Below are 13,850 nucleotides of genomic sequence, written 5' to 3' on the forward strand. Positions count from 1 at the left end.
ACAACACAGAAAATGTTACTGACTTGGTAAGGATCCCATTCATATCAAAATTACTGGTATTTGTTGAAATTAAGTAGTCTGTATAACATGGTTATATATTCTGAAATCTGAGTAATAAAATCATGTAAGGAAGAGAAACAGATCTTTCAAGGGTAAAAACTGCTATTTATGAACAAGCTCAGATCATGCAAATATGGAAAAGATTGTCCACAAAGGGGCAAACAAAAAGCTTTCATACAAACAAGAATATGAAAAATGATTAAAAGTTACAGCAGACCAAAGACTAGGCAAGCTTGCACACAGACAAATGCAAGTGAAAGATTTAAAAGGCCGTGGTTTACAAAAATGATCTTATACACATAAACAACTACATATTCAAAATGCTGGGTTTTGGGTTACTTCTGTATCGAAATGTTCTGGAATCAGCAGTACAAACAAATTCTTAATATTCCATTCCACTTTTACAGAGAGTTTTCCAGGAAATCTTTAACAATGGTTAATTTGATCTGTTTTCTAAGTACTTACTAATGTATTCAAAATAGGTAGTTAAAACCTCTGCCAACTATTTGTTTATTTTATGAGACTAAAGCAACAGGTCAGAGGTCTGACAGATGTATTTATTTATCAAAAATATTTTTCTCACTTTTAAGCACTCCTAAAGTTCCTTTAATGGAATTGAACAATCAGCCTCAATCTAGCTTTTGAGCTTCCCAAAAAACTTAAAAATAAGCATATTTTGTAAAAGATTTTTTTCCTGGAAGTAGTTCCAAAACTGCCAACATTTCAGTGGAAGAAATGGAAGCACTGGAAGAGTGCTTAACTTGCACATTTAACAGAGTGCAAGTATCTACCAAACTTGGTTACAGAGATAGCACATGGGCATCAGCCACCACAGAGGTTTTGGAAAGAGAGCAGATGGGTTATTTATGGTCTTATTTAAGTAAGTAACACACTTGCTTTCATATCAAAGAAGAAATACTACCATTGCCCTATAAAAATAAAATACGTAATTTACAGGAAGACTCTAAAAAACCCCATAAATAACCTACACTACAGAAACAAATATATCATGGGACAATGTGGGAAGGTTTTGGCATGACTTGCAGTATCACCACAGGATACCCAATCGGGAAAGAATGTCTTTACAGAAACTCATGTTGGTTCTGTCGCTGCAGTCTAACACTTACAGGCAATCATCCTTTTCCAAAGGAAAAAAAAAAAAAAAAAGAAAAAGAAAAACAGAAAGCATGAGTAACATAAAGGCCTCGATTATGTGTATTTTGCCACCCAGGGTTTACTCTTTTCTGTATCATACAGTTGCTGTAATCATTTCAACTACAGAAACGGAACTGTAAATTACTTGTTTTGTTCCAAATTGCTAACGTTTATTGATAAACTGCAAAATATAAAATTATTCTGATACCTTCTTTTTTTCCTCTCCGTAATCAAAAAGCTAACTTCAGTAAACGAGCTCACAACTCTCAAGTTTGCTCCTCCTTTCCATACTGGAAGGTACACATTAATTTTTTAAAAATTAACATGTTCCAGCTGCTTAACCTTTACTTCGACTGTTCAACAAGATTTGCAGCAATTATCCATCTCAGCAACCACGCTCCCTATCATACAGTTTACAGGCCTGGTTTATGCCCAAAGGCTGATGCCTTTGACTGACATAAATATTCCATGAAGCTAAAAAGATTACAACCTGTTTTTCTTAGCAGCAGAAGATAAGAAAGGGGAAAAAACCCCACCCCGAACAGCTGAAGGACCTTCCAAATAAGGCAACCAGCTAATTAGTTTCTCTGGGACATAGCTAGAGGGGGAGTTTCTACCCGAGAAAGCACAGGTGTAGATGATGCTGGCTACAACGCACTGGAGAGTCGCAAGAGCAAAACCTGCCAGCCAAGAGGGAAGTCTCTCAAAGCACAGTTTTACGACACAAATGAGCTGATACAAGCACAGGCTACTGCCAAAGCCGAGCCCCCATTACTCCCCATCCTAGTGCTGAGTGCTCAGGCTGCTGCCCACAGACTGGAACAGACACCATGTTGTAGGGATAGTTTGTTCCCCTCCCTGGTACTCGTCTCCGACCCCTAAATGCAGCTCACCATGCAATCAGTGGAGAACAGTAGAAAGGAAAGGAACTGCCATCATTACAGAAGTTAGAAAGCTTTGGACAATTGGGAAGAAAAAGAGACAGCAGCGCTCTATCCTTGCGGCCAGTGTTAAGGAAGGTTTCCTTAACGCTTCTGCACCTGTCAGGTGCTGCTTAGGAAGGAATAAATTCACTCTGACAAATGATTATGTTTAAACTTCTAGACTAAATGAAATATTATCATTTCCCTCCAGCACCCCCAGCCAGCATCAGTGGGTTTCAGCATGTTTCAATCGTAAATTATGGAAACCAACACATTTCCAATACAAGAGACCATTTGTCAGAACTTAACGGTGATCCAAAACCTACACGTAACCTCAGCTGCTGTAGCCACTTGCACTTGCCCTTGGGACAATGGATTAAGAAGATCTATTATAGTATAATAAATACATGGCCTAAATGAGTTTCCATTTCAGAAAGCAAAAACATCTTAAAAGGCTTTTTCTAAACAATCCCGGAACCTCAGACCCATACCACAGATCTGATTCACCTATTACAGCCTGGGCGTTCGTTCAGGAAATAAGGGTTGGATGTGTAGGAAGTGAATGTTTCAACAGCTATGGCTTTTTTTAAACCATTAAAGCATTTGGCTATTTGTTAAAAAAACCTGCATTTTGTGACAAAAGCTAGTAATAAAAATACCAAATGTCTTCAAACGTCTTGCTGCACTATTAAAAGCAGGCAGCTGATTTGCTGCTGCTGCATGTCCCACATTTGAGACGCACTCTCCTGTGTTCGGTGACAGATGGGAGTTTATATAAGACACTTGTCAGCACAGTGTCAAAGACTCCCTTCCACAAAATGCTCTCTAAGATGCAACATTTTAATGGGGATGGTGTTCTTGGGAATCCAGATCTGGACTTTGTCTTTCACCAATTGCAGAAGACAGTCTACTGCAGTTCCCAGTTTATATTCTTAATTAGGAATCATTTATTTGCTGATGCAAGTAATTCTTACACTGCTATCTATGAAACTAATAAAATATTCTTGTGCCTCTAGGCTCAATTTAAAAATATATAACCTGCACCGAGGGAAAAACCTGCTTTTATATATTCAGCTATCCAACTTGGGTTTAAATTCCAAGGGCTTGGCCAGCAGCATTACTCTAGTTCTTTGAAAAGACCCAAACCCCATTTAATTCAAACGTGGGAATAGGATCAATTAAATCAGTCCCTGAAAACCTCTTGAGTCGATATCAAAGTTCTTCATATATAGTGGTATGGGCCAACACGCTTTGCTCAGGATCTGGAAAGGGCAATAGTCACCATGCTGCTCAACAGAACTGTTTAAGAAGAAGCAAAAAAACCCCAAACCAAGTGCACATAACACTCATTGAGTGACAGTGCTTGCATCACTTAAGAAAAAAACAAACACAAAAAAAGACTCCACAAAAACAAAACAGCAGCGTTTTCCCTTATTAAAGCTCCTAAATGGAGGGATCAAACAAATCACGATGGGCCTGCAAGCCTGATGACAATACGGTTGCAAAAGTGGAGTCATTGGAAGCCTGGAAGTGTAGGCAAAGGTGAAGTTATGACCAGAAAAGTTTGTGAATCAATTTCTTCCTCCAGCTGTGTTTTCTGAAAATCCAAGCAGCAGGGTATTTAACAGCTCTTACAGTCACGAGACTATTAAGAGTAACCTGGCTAATGACCATATTTCCAAAATAAGTTAGCCATTAACATTGTTTAGGTATGTATTAACTACCTCTATTATCATATTTTGTACAAATAATACATCAGGATAGCCATGTTAAACAGAAAGTAACATTTGACTTTTAATTAACAGTTCTCCAATTGAGTCTTTGCATGGCATGAAACTAGGATACTCATGTACTTAATCAGAATCTGTATGTTTATGTTTTCATACAGATCAGATTGAAATATATCCAGGCAGACTGAAAGAATTATGTTTTTGCATCAGAAAGGACAAAAATGAAAGGCAACATGATTTAAAAGAAGAGTACGAAGATGACAGATTGGGAGCTCTATCTGTATTCTACCAAAAACTTAATTACAAGGCATACTGTGGATAATGAAATTATGGACGAGTTTTTGATGAACACGGACTTTCACTGCAATTGAAGATGTAGCCAATTATAAAAATATACAAAGTCTTAATTAGTTTGGAAGGAATATTAATCTTGATACTTTAGGGTATACATCAATCTCTAAAAATGTTTGAGATATGAGTCAAACCTACTGCAGCAGTTTAAGACACATCTGCCTACCGGAAGCTTCCTGTATTTTATACTGGCCGGCATCACATGGTGTCTTTTAGCACCAGCTGTGCCAGTTGTGGAGTTTATCACCCACAGCCCACTCAATGCTCAGCTCTGCTACAGGCTGGCATCAGCATTTACTGGTACCCCTTTTCAGACCCACAGAGTGGTTGAGGTTGGACCTCTGGAAGTCAGCTGGTCTAGGCCCCCTGCTCAAGCAGGGCCACCCAGGGCCAGTTGCCCAGGACCACGTCCAGGCAGCTTTCGAGTATCTCGAACGACAGAGACTCCACAATCTCCCTGGGCAACTTGTGCCAGTGTTTGGTATCCTCACAGTAAAAAAAAGTGTTGCCTGATGTTCAGAGGGAACCTCCTGTGTTTCAGGCTGTGCCCATTGCCTCTGGTCCTGTCACTGGGCACCACTGAAAAAAGCCTGGCCCTGTCCTCTTTGCACTCTCCCTTCAGGTATTTATATACATTGATGAGATCCCCCTGAGCCTTCTCTTCTTCAGGCTGAGCAGTCCCAGCTCTCTCAGCATTTCCTCATGGGAGAGATGCTCCAGTCCCTTCATCATCTTCATGGTGCTTTGCTGGACTTGCTCCAGTATGCCCATCTCTGTCTCGTACTGGGGCACCCAGAATTGGACACGGCACTCCAGGTGTAGCCTCACCAGTGCTGAGCAGAGGGGAAGGATTGCCTCCCTCAAGGTGCTGGCAGTATTTCTCCCAGTGCAGCCCAGGACATTGTAAGGCTTCTTTGTGACAAGGGCACATTGCTGGCTCACTCAGCCACTAAGCGCGCGTGGAGCATTAACTCCAGCAGAAGGCAAGCCTGGGCAGTGACAGGGAGCTGAAGGAGGACTAGGGCAGATATCCCCTCAATAAAGTAAGTTCACAATGTGGGTAGCAGGCCAGGTAGATCCCAGGTCTGATGCAGTGCAGCGATTTCTGCATTCCTATGCTTGCATAGTCTCTCCCTGTCTCTCTCAGTCACACTTGATGTCATTTCTGAGCAATGTGTGTGACCTTTTCAGATACTCCACAGCAGGAACATTTGCTTTATCTCATGGACATCACTTATTTGCACCTACAGTTCTGTCCGTGGCTTGGTGCGAACAAAGGTGATCTCAGTGACTTTTGGATGATTCTGAAAATGATGAATCTTTTATTTTACATGAAGCCCATTTTTAGCAGATATTCAAACTGTTTTCCCCCTTGCCACACACGGTTTCATTTCCTCCACCTTGTCGACCATTTTCCCCCCTACATAATAAGAAAAAAAAAGGGAGAGATACTCTTTTTATGGAAATTTCCCATTGCAATTTTAAAAGCTCACTGCTGGAGACCAGAAACAAACTGCCCTCCATTTTTGTCATCAGCTGTAAATGCTTAAACAGCAGGACACAAAGTTAGGAGGTCTTGGCCCATCAAAAGACCACTTCTGGATGGCAGCAGATGGTACGCAGGGTTGATCTGCAGCAAGGGCACCTTTCACAGAGCCTGAGCAGCATACAGATGCTGCCAGCAAGCTGAAAAAACACTCCAGTAAACTTGCTAGAAAAACTTCACCTTGCAAAAAGATGCTAAGTTAGATCAGATTAGTTAATTTCAACCCTACCTTTAGAGTTACTGCTGCTATTCCACAGAAATACATAATTTTACTACTGTTATTCTATTTTTTTTTTTTTTTTTTTACTATTGCAATAGTAGTATCACACCTTTCTCAACTCTGGCTTGAGTCCTCTCCTGTGCATCCGCTACATGAAACTTTTCATTCTCTTTAAGACTGGAAGTACCATCTCCCTGTCTGCAAGTCAGTTTTACTGCTGACCTTTCATACACAGGGAATCAGACTGGAAATAAAATCCACATGGCATCAAGTATGTGACAAAGTGCCTAAAACATTTTATTTGACATCCATTGAGATGACCTGAACAGTTCACTCATTGCTTCATCATTTCTGATTAATGCACTCACCCAAATGCACGCCAGTAAAACCCTTTCTGAAATGACGCTCCATTTGTCATATGACAGTGATCATATGATAGACTGGAGAGTACATGACTACTCAGTATATATATTAGTAACAAAACATATTACAACCCTACAGGCCTATCCCTCCTGCCTACTGATGAAATCCTGTAATTTTCAAAATCCTGCCAAGTTTTTATAGTGCCAAATTGAAAACAGCATCACAGCAATATTTCTTCTGCCTCTTTCACAGTGTACTTGCCTTCTAAACCTGTCCTAGCCTGCGGCATAAGATAGGTCAATTGTGGTCCACTCCTAGCAAGTGAATTTCTGCAGATAAAAATTCTCCCTCTTCCACTACAATGAAGTTGGCTGTTTAAGCACCTACTGAGCAAAAACTACGAACTTCATATACCTGGGAAAGAGATACCCAGATGCCATCCAGTGGCCCTAGAAGGAATCCAAAGAATTTCAAAGAAGTAATTTTTATTTATAGAAACGTTATTTTAAGTGATTTTAGAGGATTTTCCCCCTTTCTAGTGTATTTAATTTCATTTTGATCTCACGTCCACAACTGTGTCTAGGTCTGAAGGATTCTAAAAGCTGACCTCCAAATAAAGCTGTCAGTTTTTGAAATAAACAGTTTAAAATTCCTGGCATCTTTAATGTCACAAACACAATATTACACAGTTTAGGGGTTTTTTAAATCAGAGCTGATGTATGTAACTTGAGGTTTTTTTCCCCAGTTATCTGCCAATGCAATCACCACAAATTCATGACAACAAAATGTCCTTACTGAAGTATTAAGTGTTTCTCTCCTTCATAGCCCATACTCATATGAGAATAACAAAAGGAAAAGGAACTTATTGACTTGAATTGTATTTAACCATATTCCTCATGAATTAAGATTCACCTATATATTTGCAAGAGAGAAGAGCATATAAACAATATCACAGCTTTTACTGGCACAAACCTAGTGTGATCATATGATTCCTGCTTGCCTCAAGTATAAACTATAGAGGTCATTTTAAAATAGTGTAACAAGATTTACAGCATTCCACCTCGTATTTTCTTCATACCTATTTTTTTCTTTGTACACTAGATTATTTTCAAAATTAAATACATTTCAAATCTATAGTTGGATAAAAGCTATAAGCAAGGATCGAGCACATCATAAACCCAAAGTATTCAGGTTCCAGAAGCTGCTTATAAGATAATTTTCTTGGTCACTTCTTGTATGCCTACTGGGGGACAGATCAAGAGTAAAATGAAATCAAAAGATCAAAATTCTGGCCTTGGTTAGGCGCAGCAATAAAAGTCTTACTGATTTCATTAGGGCCAAAATTCCATCTACAAGGATTACTTCCTTTGACCTAAATGTGCTTTGAATCAACCCCTAATAGCCTTTGAGAGGCAAATGGTTTCTTTCATTTGGGATTAACTCATAGTATGCTCTATGGTGTGATCAGATGTTGCTGGGTTTTTACATCCAATTGCAAGGTGATTAAATAATTTGCAAATTCAAAACACCCCTCTACTTTTTTAATAAATTTTAAAAAAATTATTGTTAAGACAATTTTAAATGGTTATAAACCACAATACTTTGACACTGACAACAGAGGTGCCTTATTACTGCTTACTGTGGCCAAAACATTCAAGAACTACTGGAAACATAATTCCTTTCTGAGCGGAAAGAAGGCAGAGTGTCATAGCAGGGGGTTGGAACTAGATGATTTTTAAGGTTCCTTCCAACCCAAACCATTCTATCATTCTATGATTCTAACTCCAAAGGGTCTTACCTTTGAGCCTCAAAATGGACTTTGCACAAGCTGTTAGCTGAGGTGTTTCTATCACAGGTCCCTCAATCCAGTGGTCAGAACACTAAGGAGCAGTCAAAAGCCCAGATGTGAAATTAATCACATCAGGGTTCAGGAGGCTGATTCAGCACAGAGATACTGTATCCTGTCTGTTCTCTGCATCAGGGGCATTTGACGCAGATGAACCATAACACAGGCACTTCAGAGAACAAGTGGCTCTTTAGCCATACGGACACTGTCAAAGTTACCCTTGTATGATACTGCTTCACTTTAAAAACTGCTTTCAGTTTGAGTAGGACTGGAGGAAAAGTGGACGTGAAACTTGACCCTGTGCAACACAAGAACATCTCTGAAGGAGTCTCCCCCTTGGATGGATGCATCTCGACCGGGAAGGAAAGACAGCACCAGTCCCTTATGCCTCTGACTGGTTTGCGTCTTCCAGCACAACCGTGAGGATGAAAGCTCTGCTGTGCTGCTCTGAGACTCATTTGACCCTTTGATGAGCTGATTCAGCTCATTAACCTGACAAGGAATGACTCCTCTTTTTTTTTTCTCTGGTGTTTGCTGTGTTTGTTTTCCAGAACCAGACAAAGGAAAACAGTGGGCGCATATGTGCATGGGTGGAACAGCTCTGCTTCTTTCAGCATCAAAATTTTTAGATCCTGTTTTTATCCTGCTTTTCAAAGTACTGTAGATTTTGACTTACAAAAGAAAAAAAAAATCCTTCAGGGATTTATTAAAAAGAAAAATTATGAAAGTGTCATTACTTGACAAGATGGCTTTGGTGAAGTAACCAGCTTTAAGAAGCACGTTTCCTTTTCTGCCCTTCCCCTCACCCACCAGTTTTCCAACGCAACCAAACCCGCACTGTGTTAACACAATTGCTTAAGGAGCCATTCTGCAGGCCAGATCACTGAAACTATCTTCATTAAAAATCATCCACCCAACCTTGCAGTTATTCTTCCGCCAGACCATTTAATTGAAGTGGTTCCTAGGATGGCCTTTCAGTCAACAGTAACAGCCAAGTAGGCTGTTCCTCCTTTTAAGTCGGCTCTGCTGGGAAGCCTTTGTGACAAGTCAATCACATATCAAAGGTAAGGGAAGCTGCTGACTGGGGACAAAATATAAGCAAGAAGAATCTCAGGTAATTCTCAGCCAAAGACAAGGCATGAGAAGGAGCTAAGGAGTAACGGGCAAAGCTCTGATGTCTCACAACATCCCTGAAACACCAGAGGAGTTTTTAGACTCAAATCCATCATGCACACGCGTGCAGGAATGGATGCATGTATGCAGTGTGTAACCCTCCAAGAAAAACTTCCGTTTTACTCCCAAATAGACTAGTTGCAATTAATAACAATTTCTATGAGACATCTGTAAATGGTTACAGGCCAAAAGAAAAAAAACCTCAGCTGTACTACTGCTCTCCCTGAACACTACAGATAATTTCCTCAAGCATCTGACATCCACTGCTGGCTGGGTACAGAAGTGATTTTGTAAGCCTAATTCACACAGTAATGAGCTCAAAAGCAGAAAACATTCTCAGACTGCTTACCTCTTTTGCACTTTTAATTTTGGCCAAGAAAGTGTACAGTTCCATTGTTTCAGCAAACAGAGCCCGACATACTGCTTGATAGTGGTTCGGCGCCTCTGATCGGGTTGGCAGGTGGGCAGCACACAGCTAGAGAGAATAAACAGCAATATCAAAACAATGCTTAATTGCTTTCATTAATGCTATAGAACATGAGATAACATGAAAGGGAATGCAATGAAATATTTAAGGCACAAAAATCCATGAGACATTTAAGTTTAGGCAGAAATTGGAGTGTATTTTCTAGACTACCTGCTACCACTTATTTTATGACAGGAGTTCTAGAAGGACAGTAAGGGGACTGGGTTGACCATGCACTGGAAAATGCTGAAAACCAAGACATTGCCTTTTCATTACAAAAAGCCAAACCATAACAAAACAAAAAAACCCCCACCCAAACAAAAAAACCCCAAACAATACCTGACATAATTGTGGAGGGGAAAAAAGCAATCTTGCATTACCAAATTTTGGGAAAACGTACTTAATTCAAACCACCTTTAGCACCGTAAGCGTTGCGTTGTTTTGCTTCCTATGAACATGGAAGAGACCTGTATCCCTACCAATTTACAGCAGGATGGAAGTTGAAGCAAGGAAAAATTAAAATGCAATTGTCAGGCTGAAACTCTGATTTATTTCAAGCAGTACAAGGATTTTAAAAATTGGCAAGAGCCATGGAAGTGCAGTCTTATTGCTTCACCTCAGACATTCATGAACATTTCCAGACATAGGCACCGCTGATGAGCTGATGTAAAGAAACACTGATAAAAGTTTTCATATATGCTAAACCCGCAAAACTGTGAAAGCCTACTCAAATCATTAAGAATCATTCACAACTACTGTTAAGCAGTAAATCAGTCCAGCATTGCTTTTAGAATAAAACATGCAGCTCCCATTTCTGACAACAGAAGTTTCACTGAAACCAGCCATTATATTTCAAGTAGAGAACCTGAACGGTATGAGCAACGTCCAGCTTCATCAACATGAACGTGCAGCTTCTACTACTGTAGAATAGCTCAGCACTGATACTAATCGTTGTAGTATCTTTTTCTTACACTTCCCGTAAGTCAAATCCATCACCTGTAAGTATTTGTCATGGAAATCTTGGCTGGAAACAGACAGAACAAAATAGCATCTATAATTTGTTCCCTAAACAGTTTTAAATAAAAAAAACCCAAACCGAAAGCTGAAACTAGAGCACCCATATCATACATTGTACTGGTGTAGATATGAAAATAAACCAAAATCTTAACAAAGGCCTTAAAATGTGTCTTGTTACTGTGATTTTATAGTAGCTATCTATTATAAATATAGCTGTATTTACAGCTATAGAGCTAAAACTTAAGAACAAGCCAAAACCTGAGGCAGTAGGTGGCTACATTCAGCTCTCCAGAACTAAAGCTTGAGACAAAAGCTTCTTTAGGAGAAGAGCCCTTAATTAGCCTAGTGGCATAGTTGTCTAAATCTCTCCTGTCGTTACAGCAAACGCTGTGGTTACGAGGGGCACAAGGCATGTAAAGCCTGGGCTGCTTTTTCATATTGTTTTCAGTTTGATTTAAATCCATGCTGCCACTAAAAGGTGTGGTCCTGTGGCCTCCAGCTGTACGCGTCCACTGATGCCCTTCTGCTGGCACCGGAGTTCGTGCCCTAACTCAGAGAGGATTACTCACCCGGGCAAAAATTAACACCGTGAAGGAAGTGGGGCAGGAGACAATTATTCTTCATGGCACAGACACACGCGTAGTAGCACAGGCTAAAAAGAGCAAGGGGAATAGGCTGCCAGAGTGGGGAAAGGGAAGGAGGTTTGAACAATTTCTTTTGGTTGCAGTCAGATTTAGATTGGCTCACTGACAAGTTGCTTTCTAAGGCCATAGTCCCCTTGTCATCTTTTATTTCTTCCAATTAGTATAACAATACAGAGTTCAGCGGTCAGATTGGGTCAACTTCTTTGATAAATTTTCACAAGTACAATTTGGACTCCTGCAATATACTATTCTGATTTTTGTACCCATACATAGTTCTTTTAGTTGCAAAAAAGAATATACATGAGGAAAGTTTTTGTGTGTGTGTGTGTACATTTTCCTTCCTTCCTTCCTTCCACACAAGGAACACATGGCAGATATATTCACAAGCGTGCCCTTGATTCCTCCCTTTCAAATTTTATACTATGTTACAATGATGGCCCAAATTTTCTTATACCATTCAAATTTCTTTCTGGATAATCACAAGAACATAGTTGACAGAAAAAAAACCTCTACTTTTTTTCTTTTCTTTCTTTTTTCCTTCCCCCACCCCTATTTTTGTTCTTTTCTTTTTTCCTTTTTTAACAAATCATATAATCTCCTTTGCAGGTAAAAGGAGAAAAAACAAACCAGATGCACCACTAATGTGTGCTACAGTGACAATGCATACCACAAAGATAGAAGCTATTAAATATTTCCCTAGACTTAATGAAAGAACATTTAAAAGACCAAATTCTGAGTATGGTTAATTTGTGTTCCTTTCTCTCAATAACTAATCATGTCCTTACCTGCCTTACTATGTTTTCAGTAAGCTATTTCTGGTTATTAATTATAGCACAGATAAAAAGGGTTTCATTCTAAAATACACCACTTACAGGAATAACAATAACTATAAGAATAATAACAACAGCAATTTCAAAAAGGTCATAAAATGGGACAAGTCTTCACAGCTGAGAATAGAATTTTATTATTATTATATAGATTGCACACAGGTTTTTAAGAATGCTTTTTTCTTTATTCAGAAGCATGTTAATTAGAAGCAATTTGCATCAAATATTGAGAAAGTTAATGAAATGCAGCAGTGGCAAGTTCAAGCAGGGGATGGATATAATCTTGATTTTATTATTGAAAACAAAGTAGGCAAAAAAAAATTAAATGCCTGCTGCTAAATTTAGTTACAAAAGTAACCACATAAAAAGTTAACTATTTGGTTTGTAAACGTTAGGCTGCAGATATTAAGAGGGCCAGCAGCTCCTACTAACTTTCATGTTCTGAAAAATCAATCTCTGAGTGATCTTACATTATGTGAGGATGCATTACATATAAAAAACCCCTTATGGTAACATTAAGTCAAGTGACTTAGCATAGATTTTTGGATTGGGGAAGGTAAGCCTGAAGAAAATGAAAATGCAAATAGGACAGACTGATCCCCCCCCCCCCCACTTCATTGTAATATATTGTACTTGCATGTTGTTCAGAGCACCTGACAAGATATAACTTCTGCATGAAAAAATACTGCAAAATCTAGGTACAGAGGGCAAATCAAGCATGAAATGTCACTTTTAGACTGAGTCCAAGATATTTATCCACTTAAAAAAAAAATCACATCTTGAATTTTACGATAGTAGTGTTTGAAAAGCTATGTTACTGTAACACACCACAAAAAATCACAGCCAGAATGTTTTAATAATTGAGATATGAAAGGACAGCCACCTAATGAACTCCTCCTCCTCCTCTTACCATCTCATAGCAGTCGTGGTGCAAGAAGGATTAGGATCAGGTCTGCAGCCTTTTCCAGTTATTCAGAGTTCATCGAGGAAAGGAAGCCTCTGTATGCTGCTTATTCTGACACTTGCCTTTTCATTCCTCATGATACAACTTAAAACTATCCTAAGGGGGACGAACACGAACAGCGCCCAGAGCTTAATACAAGGGCTGTTTCTTCTGTTTCCAAGAAGTCTTGAAAAGTATGGTTGAAAGCAAATTATGTGGTCTTTGCAAACTGGTGAAATATCCAAAATATTATAAACGACTGAAACATTAACTAACTCGGTCTGTAAGTATTTCCATTTGCAATCATTGTGAAGAGCTGGGATTTTTTTTTTTCCCCCTAACTGAGCCTTTCCAAAACCCAGCTTGACCCAAAGCATTCAATCTTTGCTTAGATCACTAAGAAGATTAGAGACTGTTTCCATCCACATTCAGGGTTCACAGAAAAAAAAGGTATTATGTAAATACCTTAGCCTTGCCAGCTTCTCTGTCCAAATTCATCCTCAATTGACTAGGAAACAGAGTGCACCAAGCCAAAGCAGTGTTAACAGAAATCACAATTTAACCATCCAAAGAGATCAAACATTAT

General features: G+C 39.2%; 1 protein-coding gene across 4 annotated transcripts in view; it reads right to left on the minus strand.

Moving 5' to 3' along the window:
- SPIRE1 (spire type actin nucleation factor 1) overlaps positions 1-13,850 on the minus strand; it is a 134,120-nt gene that overhangs the window by 39,047 nt on the left and 81,223 nt on the right. For all 4 annotated transcript variants that reach the window (XM_054814143.1, XM_054814141.1, XM_054814142.1 and 1 more), the window contains exon 4: positions 9,717-9,842. In XM_054814143.1, coding sequence (XP_054670118.1) covers positions 9,717-9,842 — 126 coding nt within the window. The remainder of the gene's footprint in view (positions 1-9,716; positions 9,843-13,850) is intronic.

This window comes from Grus americana, chromosome 2, assembly GCF_028858705.1.
Source record: "Grus americana isolate bGruAme1 chromosome 2, bGruAme1.mat, whole genome shotgun sequence".
Classification (NCBI taxonomy): Eukaryota; Metazoa; Chordata; class Aves; order Gruiformes; family Gruidae; genus Grus; species Grus americana.